Source organism: Zerene cesonia, chromosome 15 (assembly GCF_012273895.1).
Source record: "Zerene cesonia ecotype Mississippi chromosome 15, Zerene_cesonia_1.1, whole genome shotgun sequence".
NCBI classification, from domain to species: Eukaryota; Metazoa; Arthropoda; class Insecta; order Lepidoptera; family Pieridae; genus Zerene; species Zerene cesonia.
The window spans coordinates 1,965,394-1,989,363 of record NC_052116.1 but is presented as its reverse complement, the minus strand read 5'-3'; the positions used below and the strand labels follow the sequence as shown (position 1 = coordinate 1,989,363).

The 23,970-nt window shown below is 35.8% G+C and overlaps 3 protein-coding genes across 7 annotated transcripts in view; 2 read left to right on the top strand and 1 right to left on the bottom strand.

Annotated features, from left to right (window-relative positions):
• Nucleotides 1–10: 10 nt before the first annotated feature.
• LOC119832131 (transmembrane protein 94) lies at nucleotides 11–17,217 on the bottom strand. 4 transcript variants are annotated; one of them, XM_038355727.1, is made up of 28 exons: nucleotides 17,010–17,217; nucleotides 16,287–16,543; nucleotides 15,895–16,002; nucleotides 15,087–15,235; nucleotides 14,762–14,914; nucleotides 14,152–14,360; nucleotides 13,576–13,795; nucleotides 13,178–13,381; nucleotides 12,691–12,875; nucleotides 12,300–12,423; nucleotides 11,900–12,034; nucleotides 11,477–11,622; nucleotides 10,582–10,712; nucleotides 10,115–10,191; nucleotides 9,448–9,644; nucleotides 7,908–8,009; nucleotides 6,743–6,875; nucleotides 6,040–6,201; nucleotides 5,389–5,517; nucleotides 5,044–5,123; nucleotides 4,515–4,638; nucleotides 3,494–3,544; nucleotides 2,887–3,009; nucleotides 2,105–2,272; nucleotides 1,477–1,753; nucleotides 996–1,089; nucleotides 440–610; nucleotides 11–259 (listed from the first exon to the last, which is right to left on the bottom strand). In XM_038355727.1, the coding sequence occupies exons 1-28, from the start codon at nucleotides 17,120–17,122 to the stop codon at nucleotides 187–189; spliced, it is 4,095 nt and encodes a 1,364-aa protein (XP_038211655.1). In that variant the 5' UTR covers nucleotides 17,123–17,217; the 3' UTR covers nucleotides 11–186. The 4 variants fall into 4 exon arrangements, with proteins under 4 accessions (XP_038211655.1, XP_038211656.1, XP_038211657.1 ...); XM_038355728.1 differs by lacking the exon at nucleotides 3,494–3,544; XM_038355729.1 differs by lacking the exon at nucleotides 7,908–8,009.
• A 416-nt stretch (nucleotides 17,218–17,633) lies between these two features.
• Nucleotides 17,634–23,970, top strand: part of LOC119832587 (WASH complex subunit 1) — a 33,061-nt gene continuing 26,724 nt past the window's right edge. The window contains exons 1-3 of one of the 2 annotated variants that reach the window (XM_038356263.1): nucleotides 17,634–17,717; nucleotides 22,082–22,482; nucleotides 22,558–22,851. In XM_038356263.1, coding sequence (XP_038212191.1) covers nucleotides 22,108–22,482; nucleotides 22,558–22,851 — 669 coding nt within the window. In that variant the 5' untranslated portion in view covers nucleotides 17,634–17,717; nucleotides 22,082–22,107. Of the gene's footprint in view, nucleotides 17,718–21,843; nucleotides 21,986–22,081; nucleotides 22,483–22,557; nucleotides 22,852–23,970 lie in introns of those variants that run through there. The other variant, XM_038356262.1, reaches the window with a different exon arrangement.
• On the top strand, nucleotides 17,694–21,837 carry LOC119832586 (cytokine receptor). Its single transcript, XM_038356260.1, has one exon. The coding sequence runs from the start codon at nucleotides 18,044–18,046 to the stop codon at nucleotides 21,803–21,805; it is 3,762 nt and encodes a 1,253-aa protein (XP_038212188.1). The 5' UTR covers nucleotides 17,694–18,043; the 3' UTR covers nucleotides 21,806–21,837.

Genomic DNA, 23,970 nt, shown 5'->3' with positions numbered 1-23,970 from the left:
AAACAACAGTTTATTTCACACTTTTATTTAAAAATTGGCAGCTTTAAAGGACTGATTGAATAAGTTAAGTACAAAATAAAAAATTACTGTCTCGTTTATTCTTAATTAATATTAGTTACGTCGGTTTTTATCGTTATATTATATTTAATAGTAAACTTTAAGCGTAATTGACTAGAAGTAGAATCGCTAGAAGGGCGAATTCATTCCTAATTTTGTCCCGAAGTCTAATCGAGCACGACGTTGGTTGCGCTCGTCCACTCTGAAATTAAATTAATTTATGAATAAAAAAAATAGAAAATAAAAATTGATAAACAGCAATATGTAGATAAATAAATATAATCCGGTCTCTAGATCTAATAACCCTCCTTCATACAACTCCCCCCATCTATCAAAAGTACCTTCACCTCAGTGAATCTCCCGACCTCCAGCCCCCACTCACTTGATCTCCTGGTACTTGATGAGCTCGTTGAGCAGCAGCACGAGCACGGGCGAGGCCGCGTAGCCGGCCCACAGCGGCGCGGGCACGCGGTAGCGCGGGCACGCCCACGCGTCGCACGCGCCGTACCGCGCGCGGAGCAGCGCGCTACTGAACGCGGCTTGGAGGACCACCCTGTTTATTTGCTTTTATTAGCTTCACCTGTATGTCTGTATGTGACGGACTTTTTTATTTTAAACCACTTTAACTGGACATTTAATTCGAACTTTGTACACTTATCAAGGATCAATTTCAATACAACTATTTATGAGTGAAGCATGTTTTGAGGACACTGTATTTACTCTAATTGTATCTAGGCAATCATTTCATGAGTTTATCTTATTATCCTGATTAGCATTTCGCTTTGATTAAGTAATTTTCTTGCGTATACTCTGTCAAGATCAAGTGAGACAATTTACTGCTAAAGTATGGATCTAAACATACATACATACGTAAGGACACACGCGGGAAGCGACTTTGCTTTATACTATGTAGTGATATTGCACAATCGAGTACTTACAAAACTATAACAGCAACGGACCAAACCCTGTTTGACCAGAAGCCTCTTTGCCATAAAGAGGAATGACGGTGTATAAACGACATTGATATGATAACTGAAATGAATAAATAAATAAATAGGTATCTATAATACAAGCAACAATAGATGACAAACCTGGAATTTAGAAATTAATACACGATTTGAACAATTTTTGGACAATATTCTGAAATATTTTTTTTTCTAATAATTTACACTACATGCAACACTAAAATGACAGAGAACAGACACCAAATACTTAGAAATATCTATGTAACGCTACTTTTCAGTTATTTCCAGTTTATTATTTATAAATAAGAAGCCAGTGGCCCTTATTTTTATTAGTAATATATTTTATCCTGGTACATCGATTACAACAATAAGCCATAGTACATATGTATATCTGTATCTATATTTTATAAAAAAAAAGACGACTAAAAAAAATTTATAAAAATTGCAAACTTACTTAAATGCAAAGTAACCAGCGCCAGCGTGATATGCTGCGCCAGATAAAACCCATCGTAGAAGATATCCCCCCACCCGTGCCAACTTCGCAGCGTCAAATCGCGATCCGCCGTGAAGTTCCCCACATTCACCGGGTACACTAGCCAACAGTCCGTCGCGTTCGTGGCTTCCGCTATCTGATGGCAGAAACTGCGCAACGTGAACCCGTACAGGGTCAGTATCGAGATCACGGACGGCAGGAACTTGCACGCGTAGCACCAGAACACGAATAGCGCCATCTATTGGGAGATATGTTTTAAATTATTGCCGTTTTCTTTCTAAGAGTTAAATAAAACATACATTTTCATGCTTGTCCACATACGAAATCTATGAGACACTAGACGCTCGTTCCGCCCGGATATAAAGATTCATGTTTTATCCCAAGGGAGTATTGAATCTGGTTAAATAGTATCCTATCACCCAAGTTGGCTCATACCCTGTCGGTATTCCAAATTTCATCAAAATCTAGGTCTTCTAGGTAATCTAGTAAAATATAGGTCACTCTATATCACACCATCACACAAATATTATAAATGTGAATGTTTGTTTGTTTGTTTGGATGTTTGTCCGTCAATATAGTGTGACCGTACCTTGGCAGTGAAGTCGAGCGGAGGGCGCGTGGCGGCGCGCTGCATGACGTGGCGGCGCGCGGGCGCGAACGCGAGCGCGGCGGCCAGCAGCGGCACGCCCGCCGCGCTGCTCCACACCGCGCCGCCCGTGCTCAGCGCCAGCGGCAGGAACGCGTACAGCGACGACACCTGATGCCGTATTTATTTATTTATTTATATATTAATAATGAATTTCCAACAAAGGACGCAGTTCACATTTTCGAAAAGCCTGCCACATTCATAGATTACTGCACCTTCGATTACAGGAAATTACGACATTCACGTTAACGTCAAGTGTGATAGAAAAAAAAAATATTAAAGAATTAACAAAACAAAAACTTTGTGTGATACATTAGTTAAATTAAAATTATATAAAACATTCTATTTATTTTTTCGTATTCTAGTTATTTTTACGTCATACCGGGCACCTGAGCTGGTAGTAAGCGATCATCACCGCCTATGAATATTCGCTGAGGTAGTGCCTCTGTGCATGCGCTGCCCGCTTATACAGGGGAAGGGGTAAGGAAAGGAATGAGTGGAAAGAAGCGGCGGTGATCGCATACGATCAAGCGAACCACCAGCTCAATTGCCCGCTGACATTAAAAAAGCTTTTATAATGCATATATAGCTCCCAGATCTAGATCTCGCCAGAATCCTTAAAGAGTAGCGGAATGGGATAGTCAAAATAGTAAGAAAAAGTAGTCAATGACCAATTAAATTATTAGTATAATATACATTTTAATACTGATTAATAACAGACGTACCTGCAACAGCGATATGAAGCAAGCGCTGCAGATCCAGAACTGCGTGCAGTTCCATAAGCACGCGGTGAAGTGGCGCGACATTGTAATCAACGCGAACAGAGACACGTCTGTCTCGCGCGCCATCTGGTGCAAGAATGACAGAATGCAATATTCTGGGTATATTATATAATTTGCGTGGGTATTTCAAAAAATTCATAAATCAAAAGAATCAGCTGCTTAGAAATTTTATGTGTGTTGCCAGTAGACATTATAAATAAAGCTTGCATTTTTAAATTAGTAACATTTAGACCATAATATATAACCTCAATAGACAATACGGAAATTGTAAACTTAGTGAAAAAAGTGCAAATGTTTGAAGGCTGCTTAAATGCCAGTTAGGTAGAAAAAGGTGTGAAAATAAACATTTTTAGAAGAATCGAATAGATGGTTTTCATAAGTTTTTCGATTTTTTTTACAAGTCAAAATATGTCTAAAATCTGTTTAGCCGTTTTTGAGTTAAATATACGTCTTCAATATAATATTGTTTATTATATTGAAGTAATTTATTTATAAGATTTTTACGATAACAAAACCATACTATTAACAGTCGTTTATATAAATACATTACCTGGGAACTGCAGTAGTTGGTGAAAGGGTGGTGTTGCCACTTATTTTTCAACTTTAAAGGCGGCATGCGAGGAAATGTACAAGGTAAGAGAGGCATAGATACAGAGAGCCGATATTGTACGATTTGTTAAGCAACAGTTATATAGGGAGTATTAAGTCTAAGCCGATGCTAATGCAATAGTGTTAGGTTAAATTAAATAAGCATTAGGTATTAGAAGTAAGCAGGACGACAGCAATTTTGTACGAGTGTATATTTGAGTGAGCTTTATTGTGGGAGTCGAGCATGCTTCGGCAGGCATTGGGCCAGCTCGCACCGGGGAAGTACCACACCCCCACAGAAAACCGGCGTGAAATAATAGCTTGCTGTAGTGTTTCGTACGGTGAGTGGGGGAGCCGGAGGCCTATTTCCTTTTCCTCGCTCTTCCCAGTCCAATCCTTCTTTGCAGTCATCAATCCTTTCCTTATACCTTATCCCTTAAAAGCAGGCAGCGCATTTTAAGAGGTCAGAGCCTTGGCGAATGTTCATGGGCGGTGGTGATCGTTTACCATCAGGCGAACCCGTATCAGTTCCCGCTATGACATAAAAAAAAGAACCACATAATTTTTACATATTTTTTCGTATACGATTTTTTCAGTACGTATATGAATGTTAAGTACTTATATATTCAAAAGTAACCTTTTGAATACTATCTTTCAACTGTAAAATTAACTTTCTATTAAGAATGAAATGAAACGTTAAACCACAGACGATTGCGCATTTTTAGCTGTTTTATAATCAAAATATCTGCTTTTAATAATTATATTGCAATGACATAATCATCTTTTGGAATCAGAAAGGACCATAGGCTACAAGAAGAAAATTATACTAACGATAAGGACATAAACACGAAATAAATAGTGGAGATTTGAATTACTTATTTTAGAGCGGACAACATTATATAATAATTAATCAATCTCATACTCCTCGTCGATAAAAGAAACAATTCCTTCCCTTTACATATTTATTATATAGATAACCTTACCGATAAAGAACATGGCAGTGAATTCAAAGCTCGAGCCAAATCTATTGGCCCGATGCAGTCTTGCGGTATTTTGTAAGGAGGCAACTTCTGACATAGAACTGGATACAGCGGCTCTACTGCAACGCTATAAGAATTGGTATTCACGCTTAATCCACACTTACATTATAGATGCTAAAAGTAACTCTATCTTTCTCTTCTTGGTGAAAATTGGTACGGAGATAGTCTGAGACCTGGGAAATGCCCACGGGTACCAGATCTATATGGGGAAAAACGAAGCCGGCGAAGCTGCTACAATGATATTCCTAGGCATATTCCACGTGTTTATGCTCGTTTCATGGTTTGTCAATCGGACGGAAATTGGAAATATCTGTTATCTGGTTACATTGAACATTAAACCATGAAGACCATTTGTATATATTTCAGTTTTTCAGAGTAAAGACATATTTTTAAATATTTTTATAAGTTCAGAGAATTAACTTGTTGAAATACCATATCACTGGGTAAATTATTTTCTAGAAGAATATCTTACCTTGCATCAGCCTGCATAAATATTTCCATATTCAGACAATTGGCGGCTGATCCCATAACGCACACCACCTCACCATAATCCTGGAAATTTAAAATAACAAAAATAGGTTCACTCCTTTTGCCAATTAAATGTAAAAGTCATGTATATCTGAACTAATAATATAAAGCTGAAGAGTTTGTTTGTATGAACGCCGTAATATCAGAATCAAAGGGTCTTCAAAAATAATTTACCATCTTTCTGTTACACTACCCATAACAACTTCCAGTACAATCGTATAAAGGTGACTTTTAATAAAAAAATATCAGGTATATTTATTGTCTTATTACTTGACTAGAAGTTAAATACCTGCATAATTTGTATCATTGTCTGTACAGACCGCGGGGTGCAGTCGGTAAACAGGGAGACGAGTAAAGGGACATTGTCAACTTGCTCTATGTGAGGACGAATGTTTTCTATGCCACGAGGTAATTTGGCCTGTAAGCAGAATAAAATATAATTAAAGGCAAGAGAAAATGTCTTGGTGTACACGATATTTCTGCAGAAATAACAGAGAAATCTTAAAAGAAAAATTACATCTAGGGACGGAAGAAAAGTCTTTGTGATCAAATATTATGTTAAAGGCAAGAATTGTTTTATATCAAATATGCGATTGGTCCTTTTTTTTTGTTTTACGTCCCATTAAGATTCTGTAGTAGACTTTTCAAATGCTATAATCAACATATTCAACAAATAAAAAATATATATATATATAGACGCGCCTTCTAATCCTATACTTAAATGACATCCAGGAACCATGAACATAAACATTAAACATAAACATTCATTAATTCATCCATAATTACTTACCCGTTTGATTTACGATTTACACAACAAGGGGCTAATATCGTTGCAAATTCACAGAACACCTTTTCCATCCGATACCTTGAGGTAACAGATCTCTCCAATACTAAGGAACAACTAAGCTACGTACAGACTCTGCCAGAACAGTCCACTTACCCGGTTGCTCATATCGAAATGCAGTGGAGCAGAATGATCAGTGGAGTCGGTGAGACAGGAGAGTGACCGGCACGCGTCCCCGGGCGAATCGGTGCCCTCCTCCCCGTCCAGCACCGAGTCCGTGGAGATCCTACCCCCCGGGATACTGTTGCGTTCTAGGTGCTAGAACAGCCCGAGTTCGTCCGGGAGTAGGTTATGGAAATGGTGGCTAAGCATCGGAGATTTTCGAGTCTTTTGAAATATTGGATTAAACAAGACCTAAGGTATGGTATAGTGGATCCATTTTGCTAAAGCAGACAAAATGTATGTGTCACTTAGAATTATAGCATAACCTGCAGGCATGGCAAACCATTTAATACATTATTTTGAAGGTTTCCTTGTCAAATATGCGTTTAAAACAAATGACATTTTATAATACGTCACACTTTTTTGATGGTAAATTATATCCACAATATGGCATCCGATGCCTAGTCAAAAATCACACTGGACATTTTTATTTGAATTGATTTGTTTATTATAAGTTGGATATATGTGCAAGAAATAAGACACACATCTGTGAAGTTATAAATTCAGTCAATCAATATATTTTTCTATAGGGTACTGATAAATTACGGTAAAAATATTTACAATTTTTAATTTGCTATTGGGTTCAAACTTAAGGAAATCAAAAATCTTTCAATAATTAACATTTTTTAAAGCTTACCTTTAAAGCGTTTTGTGCTGTAATAGAATGCCTATTCTTCTTGATTTCATTGTCAAACTTAACTGTGCCTTGTTCCAAGTTTATTGCTCCCGGTGCCGACATGGACAGCACTTTGGAATTCGCCATATTACCGCTGCGTAATACATAATTTACGAAAATATTTAAATTATTTATATACAGATTATATTGCTTCAGGCGATAATATATTGTGCATGCGACATGCAATTCCATAACCCTGGCGCTTGGATATTTCCCGCCAAATTTATGACAACGTTATTCAAGAAATCAAAGAAAAATACAGCTATATAAGCATGTGAGATAAGTGATATTATTGTATCGACCTTAAGATATTTATAATTTTTCCGAATAAATCTTTTCTAATCGACCAAATAATAATAATATACCAAAACATCGGTTTTGTCTTAAGTTTAACGGAAAATTGTTTTATTAGTGACTTCCGTATATCCTGCTTAATTATCTCGCTAAGAACTAGCATTGATCTCATTATAAAGCAAACCATTATCGGACCTCATTGATGATAACATTGCTTCAGTAACAGTACATAAGCTTAAACCATGCATTTGATCTTGCTGCATCTCTTAATAATAATAGATGCTAGATCGTCTGTCGTGTTTAGGTGATTTTGTGTGTGTTTGCTGTGTGTTAAGAGAAATGTAACGAAACCAAGCAGCTTGAAATTAATTTGCTTACGATTAATCTGATTAAATTGTTTATTTTAAATTAGTCATAAGCAAGTTGCAAATTAGAATAAAAAGAGTTAAACAACATATTGTGCATTAAGCGATGTAGCGGATGATATCTACAAAACGGGTGAAATAAATGAAAAAATATTAGAAAAGCACTTGCGATATGTCACATCTCATAGAAAATAACACTATAGAAAAATATCATCAACGCTCTTTGTTTTCCAATTTTACGGAAGAGCCTTGAATTATTTTTAAAAAGTTGAAATTGCAATTTAACTACTTTTTGTGCCAAATATAATCATACCACAGACTGAACATAACCATAGCAAAAACGAAAAAAAACAAAAACAGCCAGTGTTTTCTTTTTTCACAACACAAGCCACATTTGCCGCGCAACAAACTCGTTGTCATATTAGAAAGAGATGCAACACATCGCAATCCGCTAGAGCGAGACGAACCTATGCGCAAAGGCGTCGCCCGTATCGGGCCTAGTGAGTTGCGTTGCGGTGTTAGGGCGCTCGCGGGACAACGTTTGGGACGACAGCGGCGAGCTCGGCTTGCTGTCAACAACACCTCGCTTGGGTTACGTCGGGTTTTGTTATGTATTCGAGTATTATACAGATTGAATTTATCAATCTGGGCGCGGTTAGTGAATTCGAAATTACGAGAAATATCGATTTTCACTGAAGAGTCACGAGGCCGATTTTGATGAAACCAAAAACTGTATCATTAGATATTTAATAATCAATATTTCTAGCCAGAAGTAACATTATACCACCAATTGATAGTGTATCGATAAGGATCTAATCCTGGAAAGTAATGAGATATGAAAAACTCAAAGTTTTTGGAAACTTTTTGGTTTTACTATCATTCGAGACTAAAAAAAAATATTTATAAACATTTGGGAAACATGTACAAACACTTAAATGTTTCTTATCATTTATGTTTGACAGAATCTCCGCACTATTTTTACTTTTGCTGAGTATTATAATATGATAAAAAATATAACTCAACAAATATTACCGTACTTTACATTTATTGTAGAAATATTAATATTACTAGAAATTTTAAGAGTATAAGCGTTAATGTCGTCACAGTTAACGGTTTCACACAGATATTACAAAAAAAAAATATCAAAAAACATAAAAAATTAGAAATAGACAACGAGTAAACACATGCAAAATTCATCACATAGCTGGGACATAATAGCCAGCTATCATCCATTACGAAAAAAATAAATAAATGGATACCCAAATAATTGTCTATGACTAGAAGTAATAATACCAGTAATAATTACAGCATAAGGTTCACAACATCGACTATTATTGAGGACCTATAAAGAAATCGCATTTGCTTAAAAAAAATATAACAAGAAGTCTGCATGTAAAGTGTTATGTTCGTGAATTCAAACCAATGGTTAGTATCAAACTATGTTAGCGATGTCTTATCCTCTCCACAGATTATGTAATGATTACTTTACTTCGTGTTATGAGCTGCCTTTCAATCCACATTAAAAAAAATCCACGATGAAACCTTTGACATCTTTAATTTATCTAAGTTTTATTAAAACATGCTTGATTCCAATGATCTCGTTCTTCAATGCTCTATCCTTTCACAGTTATGGAAACAATTGCGAAGATTATTTACAGTTTGATTCACAAGCAATTTTGAATGGTTATAAATAATTTAATTTTTAGTTTTTATAGCAATGAAATGTATTATAAATGAGAAATTATCCCGCCTCGTTTTTCTTTCTATTCTTTTAAAATTTCTCGGTTATAAATAATCTTAAATTAAAACAATTTTCAAACCGTACTCGGTAAAATCGTAAATAATTACAAATACACATCAAATACCAAATTGATTATAAATATTACAGACAACCTCACTCTAATCTAACTCTATAATTCGATCACTCGGTATACTCCTAGCTCTCAATAACCCAAAGCCTAAAAAAACCGATCGTCTTCCAAAACTTCCAGAACACAACCACGTTACCTAAGCGGCTGGCTCATCAGCGATATATGGCAATTCCAGCCCGACTCCAGCCCCATTTTCTCGCTGAAGACCCTCGACCTCAGCTCGTTCTCTTTGCTGAAGTGCACAAACCGGATACACGCACGCTCCAAACGCTCTATCAGCTCCACCATGTCACTTTGAGCTTGGTACTGCATAGTCACCATTCCAATGAACACCTGGCAATTTTTTTTATTTATTTTTATATAGTAGAGACAGAGAAAATAACACATTTGTCACTCGGCATTATTACAGAATGCAAAAAAAAAAATTAATAAAATATGAGTATAATATAAGTTAGTAAAATGGGAGAAAATCTTTATGTATAAAATTATAAGGTGGGCTAAGTAGTAAGGGTAAGGCTGAGTGACTGATCTTTCAATCTTTTGGATCGACCGACCTGAAATTAATTTAGGCATCCGCTAAGAAAGGATTTAGATAAAACCTACTCCCATGGGAATAAAATAGGGGATGGACGTTTGCATCATGAAAATTTATTTTGACCACGCGGGCGAAGCCGTGCCAACAGGTAGTTTTGTAAATAAATGTTCTCGTTATTATAAATTATCGTATTGAATTCCACATGATTCAAACATCGTATGGAGCTTAATAGAAAAATAAGTATATATTATAATAAATAACTGTATACCTGATTACATTGAAGATCGAAAAACCCGTCAACATCATTAACATCTTCATCTGTCACTTCGTTAAAGAGCAATGAATCTGAAATAGATCGTTCGATACGTTATAATTGCAATTCTTAAATCTTAATCATATATTGCGCAGGGCAGGCGTGTAGAGGTTGACGACTGTGCTTTTTCGCGTAGTTTGCAAGTACCCACCTAAGGTAGTTTTTTGCGTGTGTGGGAGAGTGGCGGTGTCATAAATGTGAGTGTATTGTAAATATGTGTGTGTCCCCCTGAGTATAGCATATATAGCGGTGAATATAATGAAGAACGACATGTATTAATAACTATGCTTGAAACATAGCTTGACGTGTGCGTATACGTGTACGTATTTGTGTACGTATTTGTGTATCACTCAATAATGTGTATCTGTCTGCCCATATTGCGTATACGTGTGCATATTCGCGTGCGTGTGCGTATACATTACCGGTGGAGTGGAAGTGCAGCGCGGGCGCGTCGTGCCAGCGCTGCTCGCGCGGCGCGTACAGCGCGCGGCTGTCGGCCGGCAGCTCGAGGTACGTGCGCGCGAGGGACGACGTTATGCCGCGGGTAAGCGGCCTGTGTCGAATTATAAAAGCAAATTATAGTGCCACCAACTTGTCTCTGATACGTTTTGAACTAAACACATTGGACAAATTATGTATTCTCATAAATATTATGAGTCACTAGCTGCGCCTCGCGGTTTCACCCGCGTAAGTCCGTATCCCGTAGTAATATCGGGATAAAAAGTTGGCTATATGTTAATCCAGTTATCCAGATGTCTATGTACCAAATTTAATTGCAATCGGTTCAATAGTCTTTGCGTGAAAGAGCAACAAACACACACACACATCCTTACAAACTTTCGCATTTACAATATTAGTAGGATAATAGGATAGGATAAATAAATAAGTAGGATAGGAAGTAGGATTACGTTAATTGTATTATTAAATTTAAAGTTATTGAATAGTTTGTTAGTTTGTATTCCTTTTTTTGTATTAGTTGTATTTGTTAGTGTATGTCACTAGTTTAGTCAATATCGTATTGGGTTCCTCCTGTAAAGGTATTTGATGTCTCAATAGATAAATAAAACAGTCTCAGTCAGATATACTGAAAGCTATTAAAAGTGGTTCCAGAAACATTATTACACATAAAGGTTACAGTGAAGCGACGATCACTACACCTATCATTTTATTGGCGCACAGTTCATGTTTTATAATGGTTTCATGCGTGTTTTGTTTATAATTTGTATTTTGAATATAGCTCAACACGATATAAACTGCCATATGACACCATGATTATTATTGAATATACATGAATAAATCAAAAAAAAATTCACTTACTTGTACGCAAACGCAGTACAATATGCAGTTAGTGAATTCCTCTGGTAGAAATCGATTATTTTCTTGCGATCCGACGGCGATATTGGTGTTAGGTCTTTCCCGTTCCAATAGTCTACACATGAATCCAATACTATATCTGCAGTTCCCTGTGTACCGACATAATATAAAAATAATTTAGATTATTAAACAAAAAACATAATAGTTATAGACAAGTTACTTAAGTTAAAACTTATGAACACTTCTACAAAGATTGACAAGGAATTTATTTGAAGTGACGTTATATTATACTGTCATATTTTAATGCGTTTTTTGTAAATTCGTAATTAAAGAAGTCGTTCAGAAATAAAAAAATGAAAAAAGAACTAAAAATACAACCAAATAACGTCGTCAATAGATGATTATTTTTTGTAATTTCCACCAAACCTGTGTCAGCATTTGCAATTGATTCGCCTGATCCTTCACGATGACAGCCAGCATGTGCGGTAAGGGCACTTTCACACGCGTGCTCAGGTGCAGCGAGCGCACGAAGCGTGTCTCGCGCCTTATCGTATCCGCTTGCTGGGAATAACGTTGAGTTAATGTTTATTTATCAAACGTTTAATTTATAAATACAATTATAGATTTATTTTAGAGGGCTACATTATCTAAAAGTGTGGTTCAAGCACCTTCAAGTGTAGGTCCACTGTACTAAAAAAAAAAACAGAAAAATGTATAACGCTTCGTAAATTAGGAAATATTTAAGCTACAAATTTGATTCGATAGAAAAAAATTACAATGAAACCTATAAACACTTATTTTGGACCGGCTTTAGAATAATAATTACCAAGTGGCGGAAGACCGCCAAACATTCCTGCACGAGGTACGCATCCGCTACAGCATCAGTGAAGCCAATCTGTTTCGCAAGTTCACAGAGGCACCTGCGATTTGTTACTGGTACCAAATCTTCACTGAAAACGATATTTATAATTATTGCTTTTTGCCATGATTCACAAAACATGTGATAAAATTAGCACTTCTCTTTTTAATAATACATTCATTTAAAAAATTCGGTTTGTGTACATCAATATAAAATCAAATTATAATAATGAGTGCGGGCATACATTAACATATCAGCGTGTGCGTGCAAGTTCTAACACTGAGCAACGCACGTGAATGTATGCGTGCGGGCGTGTGTGTGCGTGTGTGCACGTAGGCACGTCTCTGTGCGCGCGTACCTGTACTGCGCCTCGCACGTGAGGTGCGCGCAGAAGTGCGCGTAGGTGTGCGTGTGCGCGGGCGCGCACGTGTTGAGCAGCGCGGCGAGACCGAGCGGCTTGAGGCGCGCGAGGTGCTGCCGCCAGCGCTGCTCGTCGAACTCCACGCGGAACGGCGCGTTCTGGTCGTGCGTTAGGTCTAGCACCTGAAGTCCGTACATACAAGGTAAAGAGCAACTGTAAGATAATTCGGTCACCCATCCAAGTTATGATCTCGCCAACCGTTGCTTAACCTGCAGTTCAGTGTTCTGCACCCGAAGGGTGATACGGGAGCCTATTGCTGAGACGGTACTTGTTGGTACGCTCTGAATCTGAATCTTACTTATAAATAAGTAAATCAATTAAACGAAAAGTGATGTGATGACATTGTAAGGTATAAAGATGTGCCTATGATAAATTTTGACTAGACAAAAAAAACTTGAAAAATCTCTGTAACTGACAGTAATACCTCAACAATGGTAGATGGTTCCGTATTCGGTTTGCTCTCTCCCACCTGGTCAAGCGTGGTTTGGCTCTGGTGGCCCATGGAACCAACCAAGCTGGTCTTACTGGAGTTATTGGATGCTGGACTAGAATTGCGTAGGAAGAACACTTTCTCCGCTGTAGGATTCGGCCATGACAGTATGCCTTTCTTGTCCACACAACATAATGCCTGGAAGTTGGTATTCAAGATAAATTACAAAATCAATTTAGGCGAATTAAGATCATAAATTTTTTTCATACTTTGTATATCTCTTTGCTAAATAAAATATAGATCTAAATCTTCAAAAATAAAAAACTTAAACACTGTTTTAGATTTTCCTAAACTTTTTTTGGTATGTCTCTGTCTAACTATCCCAAACTTACCGACAAAGATCCCAAAACATGGACAATATTCGCCGTCCTAGTGACCATATCCTCTCTACCGATCAGGATATTGAGAAAGGTTTTACTCAGAGTTTTTATACTCTGTGGCTGAAGGTTTGATTCACTGAGTGCTTTAATGAGAGGATCGCTTGCGTCTTCTGATATAGAACAGGACTTGGGGCGGGTGTACTTTTGGCGCACTTCTGATAAAGATTTGAATCTGGAATTCAGTTATTTTGTGAAAACTGTTCAATTCAAGAAAAATAAATACATTGGATTAGAGCAGTCTTTCTTAAAGTTGGCAATAACGCCCTCATATAAGTGCTAAGAAAAAATTGATTAATAAAAGGGGTGTTAGACGAAATAAGTTTGGGGACCATTGGATCAGAGTTTGGAAATATAGGTCAAATTTGAAAGACAAGTAATATAATTGCTCTTGTATCAATTTAATTGAAAAACATTTCGAAAATAACGAATTAAATTGATAATAATGAAAAGATAATAATAACGAAAATCATTTGTAAATCAGCAAACACGTTAACGTATATAAATTCGTAACAGACAAAAGGCCCTCACCTAGCTAGCCCATAACAATTCAGCGACACCCAGGCAATTGGAAATATAATTTGTAACAGGGGCAGAGATGCAGCGATCGTTTGTAAGAAGTATATTTCCGTCCAATGAGTGACGCCGGGCAAGTGATAAATATGACGGAAGAAACTTGCCACCACCATCAGGAGAATGACCAGGGGCAATACGATGCCTTCCATCACTTTGACTGTACACTGAAATTAACATTATACTTAGTTTACGGGCGAATTTAATCATTATACTGAGGTTACGATAGAATTAGAGTTACGAATTAATTCGCACTGTAAGATGAAAGTTTATACTAGAAACAAAGTAAGTTTGACCCTAAAAATACAATACTCAATAATAAATTGTAAAATTGGAGGTCAGTGTCTGTCTATTATCGCTATAATAAGTAGGGAATGCACTACTATTTGTATGTAATTCTTTACACTATAATCTTATTTGTATCTAGTGATATGTTGTGCCAAAAATTCAGTATGGAGACACATTTATTTATAGCTAATAAGAATACAATAAAAATGGATATATATTGCAGATAATTTTATCAATGAAATGCAAGATTTAAAACTAATTTTGATTTGAGCTAACTCACCAAGTACCTCTGTTTCTCAAACACTGTGACAGGTCTGTTGGTAGAATGTTCTAGAACTAATTTTAAATTCTTCAAGTATGGAGTTTCACACATCTTATATGCTTTATTTGGATGGGGCGTTCGTGATCTTGGCACATTGGAGTTTTCTTTTACCTGTATATATAAATATATATAATCAAGAAAATGCTAAGCTGAAATCGGTTTTTTTTAAGAAATTATTAATATCTTCTATAGAAATTAACAGTCAGTAATTTTTTATTGAAAGTAAGAAAACAAACTATGTACTTTTTTAACAGCAGCTACTCGTAATGTAATTTATGATCACCTGTGACCCTGGGGTAAAGATTTGGCCAAAAAACATTTCAGGATCATCAGGCTGTAGACCCTGGCAGTGTCCAGGCACTTCTTGACCTGGACGGAGCACTATTATATCACCTTCCACCAGTAAAGCCCATGGAAGATTCACTATTGTACCTGAGAAATTATTAAAGTTAAAAACATTGTACTTTTTAACATTTAAAACACAAAGGTAACTGATGGACTGATCTATCAATGCAAAGCCTAAAATTCTCGACCAATAAGGCTGAAATTTGAAATGCAGATAGTCACTATAGGTAGGCATCGGCTAAAAATTTTGTAAAATTCTACCCCCAAAAATATAAAATCGGAAGTAAATACTATTATGAAAAAGTAAAAGGCATAAGCATTAAGTATTTATAAAAAAATCACATTTATTGACATAAAATCAGTACATCCCTTATATGACCCACTGACTGCCAAACTGTGTTTCGGTTGTTGATGGCTTCTCCCTTAAATAGTTTAACATTATATTTTTATATAAGGTTTAATTTGCATGACGTTTATCTCTAAGGAGGATATCTAGAAACAGCAAAATTATCATAATCATTTGAAGGGTTTAAGTAGTGTTTTTATACATTTTTCCCCTTCTTTTGATCTCTGATAAATTATTGATTCAGTTATGATAATAATAAAAATAAAAAAATTGTCATTGATCATAAACATTTTACATTATGCTACATAATTTTACTAGTCACAAAATTGTACTAGTGTATAATGCTATGTTTTCTGTTTTTTTTTGTATAAAATCAAGTAAAAGTTAGTAATAATAATACCATCTCTGTATGTCCACTGCAGAATGACACAAGGTGAGAAAGGGGCACACAAATGTGGATAATACTCTTCTTTCCACAAACATAACTCTATTGCTTCATTTAATGTATCTGGAATAGATTAATTATATTGGTATTCATTTTATTTTATGAGGTACTGTTTAAAATTTCTTAACGGCAGTTTGAAGTCTTGTCATTATTTCTAATATACCAAATATCTTTGAAGTTATCACTTCTATTTCCATTAAATGTAGTAAAGACAATAATTTTCATTTAAAAAAACTTTAACAATAATTAATTTATGCAAAAGCTACATGTGCATTGTACATACTGTATACTTAAAACCCGCTTGATTTTTGTTCAGTGAGCAAAAAACATGTCATAAATAAACTTACCAAGTACTTTAGCTACTCTATGAGGTATCTCATTCCTGTGTAAATATTCTTCGTTCAAGGCCACCAAAAAGTTAATTAGAAGAATAAAAAACAAAAACAATGCCTCCCATAACAAATCCCCTTGTGCCAATACTGTTCCACCAATTAAATAAGTAAGAATTAAACATACTATATTAATTATTGTGACTGTATATGCAACACCTGATAATAAAACTTTCTCTGAGGCAAATGATATGATGTTACGGATGATATCAAACCTGTAATTTTTAATTAAATCTATTAATTGATGTCTTCTTTAAAGGACTAATTAGTGTTAATGAAAATAATTAAAGGGTGTTTATTTATGGTATTAGCAGAATTATCTATCTGTTACTGAGTAAATGGAAAATACCTAAAAAGTCAAAAAGTTACTTGCTATAGTGACTTATTATAAAAATCATATTAATTATTATTTACAGAATTTGTTTACAAATAAGCATGCTGGAAATCGTAATCGTTCTTTTTTAATTAATGATGCTGAGCTAGCTTATGATCAGAAAAAGACTTGTTTATGTATATACATATATGATACTTTCTGTTTAAATTTTTCGACACAATAAATACTAGTTGGTACTTTATTTCAAGATAACGTGATTAAACCTAAATTATTCCTAATCTATAAAAGCTCTATGCCACCTACTTTTACTTTATTAAATAAAAACCTTATATTATATAATGTTTTACCCGATTGGATTTTTTTGTTTGTGTTCCTTAATTACTGCTTGAATATCATCTCGCAATTTAGTTAGTGCTTTTCTTGTAGAATAGCCAAGTATCTGCTCATTAGGATCTCCCATTGTTAAATTGTAAAGTCACATAATTGTGTGCTATTTCTAAAATTTGTTGACAAAAAAAATATGTAAAGCAAAAATAGTAAACAGAGGAATATGATGACAATGACTTATGAGTTATGACATTGACAACTTGGAGTAGATGAAGATTGAAGTTTAAAAATGTATAAAAAGAAAACTTGACCATACGTAGCTTCATTAAGTACACTTGTTATAAAAAGAAGTATAAGTCATCGAGTAAGAAGTGAAGGTACACATTTAAATCCATTAAAACGAAATCATTATCCGTATCCGTAGTAAAATACTACGGATAACCTTTGATGATTAGTGTCGGTTGTACTGTTGAACGCCATTTAGGTGTTACCAATGCGAAAGTGATAATGGAAAAATACTAAATATATGTATATATAAACCTATGTTGAATTAAATTAGGCTCTTTTACAAGTAAAACGTGTAAATTTTATTCCAAAACATTATAACAATTTTGCTATTAAAAAAATATTTTGAATAAAGGCAACATTTCAATATCGATTTGTTGTCGACATCGAAGTGAAGTTGGCGTTTACTTGGAAACATTTCAAAGTTTTTCTTTTAATTTTATGTAAGTAATTGTTAGTCTACGAAATTTTCAGTTTTTAATGTATTCTTCAGGGATCGGGGTCTTACATGCTATTGCGATGCGTATGTTTTTGTAGTTTTGACTTAGCGAAATGAACAGTGATGATAGATAAATAAAAGTACGGTTCCGTGACTGAGCATAGTCAGTCGGTCTTGTGTCTACATTTCAAGTGCAGTGCGCCATTGAGCTCGTGAGATAAAAAATAAGGAATGTGTTTATCGTTTCTCGTAATTTTGTTAAATCACAACGGCTAGTGTACTAGTTCGTTATGTGGCAAATGGAAGATATTTAGGACGATTGTATCAGTTATGGCAGACTGTATAGATTCGCGTATAACAGCAAAGTGTATTTCAAGAACTGGAGGAGTTCCGCGGTTACGAATATGGATTTGGATTTTAGTATTGCAGTGTTTAATAAGTTTTCCATGTATCTTTTCAAAATGCTTGACTGTGGATTTAACAGTTCGTATATCGCCAGAAGGAGATTTTCCACTACCTTATGGTCAACCCCTAATACTAACTTGTGTTGCTGAAAATTACTCTTCGAGTGATATTGTGTTTACGCTTTCCGGAAAACCAGTGGAATCAGAAATTATCAACAGCACAGCACGGAGATTGTATATTGAAAAATTAGAAAAGAATGTTTATCCATATTTTTGTGCAAATACAAAGACAAACAAAAAATGTGTAAGCAGAGTACTTGTTGACTCACCACCTGAAGATATTTTAGACTTTAAATGTATCTCCAAAAATCTAGAGATACTTAATTGCTCATGGACCAGTCCCGAATCCTTGAGTGTCATTTCTTATAATTTGACATTTGCAGCAAATGGTAACTTTGTGACACCATGTGTGGCAGAAAAGGTAGAAAACTCAAGAACTAGGTATTGTGTATGGAATACAACAAGTAAGCCTAGATATAGACAACAAGAAGAGGTGCAATTCTTCAACTTGACTGCATGCAATGTTTTTGGATGCAATAGTCAAAATTTTACCATCAATCACTATGCTATAGTTAAACCTCAGCCACCATTGGACTTAAAAACAATTAAAATAGGAAACCATAAAGTTGTCCTCAAATGGAGTATATCAAATAATATGTATGATTTTGTACCATGTGGAGTGCAGCATAAAATACAGTATCAGATTGCAAAAATAGACAACAAAACTTCCTTTCATGAAGTTGATACTTCAATGCTTCCTATAAAAAATAAAACATACAAGTTTACTTTAACAAATCTTGAATATGCATATATGCAGTATGAGGTCAGAATATATATCAAGTCAGTAATGGCTCCAGACTCACCAGATTTCTGGTCAGATTTTAGTTATGTTGTATTTTATACAGCTAGTGAAAGACCACAAAGGCCTCCCGATACTGCAGCAGGAGCCTTCGATAAATCCCTTTATGTTGATAGAAGGATTTTGTACATATACTGGAAACAGCTAGAATATTATGAAGAGGCAGGTGCTAATTTCACATATAAAGTACTTGTTTCACAAGATAACAAAACACAGACATTATTCCCGGATAAGGGTAAAAGTTTAAGTTATGTAATGTTAAATGCTTCTCTAAGCTCACTGGATGTGGATATTTGGTCATTCAATATAAATGGATCTTCAATGAACAGTAGCCATTTGTATATTCCTCCTGAGAGGGATATTCACTCCCTTGGTCTTACGTCATTTACAAAGTTAGCCTATGAAAATGGAACATATGAGCTGTCTTGGATTGGGATAAAGAATATTGATAATTACACTTTGTTCTGGTGTCAGCATAACAGTACTAATATATGTGCTGGTCAAATGGATTTTGCTGTGCTTGAACCGCACAAGAGTCATCATGTGATAGACCTACCAAGAGAACATAGGTATCAATTTGCGATATCTGTTAACAATGGGTCTAGAACCAGTGGCATGGTTTGGGCGAAATGTGATATATCAAAGGAAGGTTTCGTTATGTATCGTTTTAATCTGAACCTAAATTATGATGCACCTGGAAAATCATTTGTCACATTAAGATGGCAATTGGAATGTATTCTACAAGACGGGATTATCACTGGCTTCAATATAAGTTATTGTCCTATCATTAAAACTAGTACTTTGTGCGATAAATCTGTTGCAAGCAAGGATGTGTATATCCCAGATCCAAAACAGAATCATGTAACTATTCAAAATTTATTACCATTCAGAACTTATCAATTCACTATTGCTATAGACACAATTTATGGTCAGAAAACAGTTCGAAATGCTACTGCAGTTTTAACGACTTCAGAAGATAGACCTTCTAGCCCAACAAATGTTGTAATATCTGATGTAAGGAACGATTCATTGGTCATTTCTTGGGATCCACCATTGCAACGGAATGGTAATATAGGAAAATATGTTATTTATAATTATAACAAAGAAATTCATGTAGATAGTGTCCCTGGTACAGATACTTCAAGTAGAAAGGTGACTTTGTCAGGGTTACAGGGCTTCACTAACTATTCTTTGTCAGTACAAGCATGCAATATTGCCATTGGGTTATGCTCCAAGCAAAGTCCTAAGAATGGGCTATTTGTAAGAACAAGAATTGGTGCTCCAAGTAGACTAAGAGCTCCAACTGTGACTAATAATCCAGATGTACTAAAATGGGATCCACCAGAGATTCCAGGTGGTACTTTAGATTTATATCAAATTATGAGAATAAAGGATGATAAGGAGCCAGAGTTTATTAACACTACAAATTTGTCTTATTCACTTACACATTGTGATGGAGTTCTCTCCTCAGAGACTTACCAAATTAGGGCTTTGAATTATGATGAAGATTTGTATCATGGAGTGATTGGAAATGTGAATACAACGGAGAGAAATTCTAGTAACATTGAAATATATGCTGGTCCCTGGAGTGAACCTAGCCTAGTAGCTTGTAGAAGTAGGGATGGTCTCGCTATGATATTGATTTTAATGGGTTTATTTGCTGTTGGAGGTTTTGTATATGGAGCCATAAAATTGTACAGAAAATACAGAAAGATGGAAGATATCAAACCAGTTTTACCTTATGGCTTAGGAGAGCCAGAGAAAGATAGAACTAAATTTGCTTATCCAGATTGGAACCCATCTAATAAAGATGAAAAGCCATCGTCAGATGAAATGTTGTTATTACCCAACAGCAAAAGCACTGTGTCCTCGACTGATATAAAACAAAAAGATGATAACTGTGCTGCAAGTGATCATACTGATAGTACAGCACTATCAGATTCATCAGCAGGTCCAGTGGATAGACAAGTATCCACATCAGATGATGGATCAAACTCATCACTTCATCTGGAGGCAGAAACTGAAAAAGGAGATGATAGCACAATAGTGCAAGAAGACTCATCTAATGAGGATACAGAGACTTCCCCTGAAAACTCACCATATTTTAGTGATAAGAATTTCAAAAAGAATCCAACCAGTGGTTATGTACAACCGGTAGTGAATCCGGGTACTGGCTATGTACAATCTGCCCCAGTTCTTACCAAGAACACTCCTCAAGTACCAAATTCTCAACCCACTACATCAAGTTATGTTATGGCCGGATTGCCTTCGCCGCTTTTCACGATGCGTACAGCACCAGTAAAAAGCTTAAATCCTGCCCCAACATCCGGATATGTACTTCCCGAAGAAGCTCAAGTCAAATCAATGATGGGCTTCCCCAAGCTAGCGCCTACAGCACCCAAAGTTATGGGACCCGAAAGCTTGCCAACCTTGCCTACCTTGCCGCCGCCAGTCAAACCTAGTGCAGACAATAGCTATATACAATTGCAGTCATTGGATTCATTGCCTAGTCTTAAAACAAGTGTGCGGAACACTGTGCCATTAAAACCACCTGCCTCTAATGGTTATGTTAGTCCCGGTGACGTTGTGATAAATAAGCATCTCAATAATATGCTGTCTGCTGGACAATTATCTGAAGAGTCTGCCATTCTCGACCCAACGATGTCCCCTGACGCGTATTGTCGGTTCTCATGGAGCACGGATCCGGCCAATGATAACTTGCACTCGTTACTCACGGACTCGCCTTCGAGAAGCGTCCCTAAGAATTAAATTATTTATGTCGACATAAGTGACAATGTACTGATAAATGTAAATTTTGTAGTGGTTTGTAAATACATCTATGTAGCTTTACAAAGTGGACATTATTTAACACAAGAAAATGTATGTGTTGTATAGTGATAGTTCTTGTGCCTTATTAATTTATTTTAGGTCATTAAATAGAATCTATAGGTAAGATTTCTTTATATTAGAGCAGCTTGCCTTTTCGTTAAACGGCATTAAAGTGATCTGAACGATTATATTTATTATGAAAATATATTGTTTCAGAAATCATTTGCATACTCGATATCGGAATGGAAGGTATCTATAAAATTAATTTGATACCAAACGATCTCAATGTGGAGGAAACAATTCTTCAAATCGCTGATACGTTAGATAATCTCAATGGTATAGTCGACGATGTATTTTCACGTATATCGAACAGGATCAAACAAAACGTGGATAAGACCATAAAGCTCAGGGAACAAATCGACGTTTCTAGAGCTAAAGTCGAGAAATTAACAGGAATGCAAAAGGCGATTAAGGTGTTCTCTAGCGCTAAATATCCATCGTCCATTGTACACGACCATTATCATTCCATATTTGACACAAACACCTATCATTATGAGCCAAAAAAGGTTACTCTAAGCGGCAAATCGCAGAGGCCGTCTAGTGAAAAAGGGATACAGGTAATTTTTTTTACGAAATTGCTTATTTTGTTAATTCTTTACGTTCACTTAGTAACTCGATATCTTATTCTATAGGAGAAGCTGCACTTTTTCCACGTGAAAGTTGCGGAGCCAAAAAGTCCAAAGCCCAAGCAGGATTTCGACATTAAAACTGTTATTGACAAAGTGTCATCTGTGGGAGACCTTTTGATATTTAATACAGAGGAGAGTCCTTATGTGGGGTTACCCAGTAAGCAGCAAACCTATGTGCCCAGGGTGCACACTAATGTCCAGAAATCGGTGTTGGACGAAGCACCGCCTTCTATCATGAAAAAAAATGTGCTTAAGCGAGAAATCGATGAATATATGTACGCGCCCGGCATGGGAGTGGTAAGTTTCATTTATTTTCATGACAATATCATCCGTATGTATGAATGACTAGCTGCGCCTCGCTGTTTCACCCGCGCAATTCAGTATCCCGTAAGAATATCGGAATAAAAAGTTGCCCCTATGTTATTCCAGTTGTCCAGCTGTCTACGTACCAAATTTCACTACAATCGGTTCAGTAGTTTTTGCGTGAAAGAGCAACAAACACACACACATCCTTACAAACTTTCGCATTTATTTAGTAGGATAGTAGGATTAGTAGGATTATCAAGTTTAAGTAGGATGACTGGAATGTATATAATACAACTCACTGCAATTATTACGACTGAAATTCATGTAAACGAAATTACCAGGAACTTTTTGATATATTCCAAATATTGTTATTAGGTTTTTATTTGCGGGGATGGTTACGATAATGTTGCAGGGTGTTTATCTAATGTTTTGCTCGTTAAACTATTATAAACGTAATTAAGATAAATTAGAGAACCATCCCTAATGCACGTTTACGATATTGTAGTAATCTATTCATTAGTTTACTTCGAAAAGTATATTATTTTTTGCGAATTTCGTTTACGAGATTTCTAATTTAATTAAACATAAACATCAGTAGTTATTCTTTTTACGACAAAACAAGTCGTCTCATATAAATCTCTATATATATAAAATCTCATCAATCTCATAATATCAATCTCATGTCACATTGTTAATTACCATAATTCCCCGAAACGGCTGGACCGATTCTCATGAAATTTTTTCTGCATATCGACATTTTCATGCTTAAAAGATAAATGATAAGAGCTCGAGAGCATTTGCCGGGTCAGCTACAGAAAAGACGTCGTCTTCGAATTTATATAAAAAAAAAAGTGAAGTCCCGTGTCCCCTACTGGGGTATGGGGCAGATGATATACATCTGTTTCACTGATCGATTTTCTTAATGGACACGTAGGTGATCAGCCTTCTGTGTCCTGCCAGACCGAGACTTTTTTTTTATTGTCCCACCGGGAATCGAACCCAGGACCCCTCGGTTCTACGCTCACGGGTTTACCACTGAACCAAGGAGGCGTCCGAATTTATATAGTTCTATATAATTTTTTTTCTGTTTCGTATGAATTCCTTCACGAA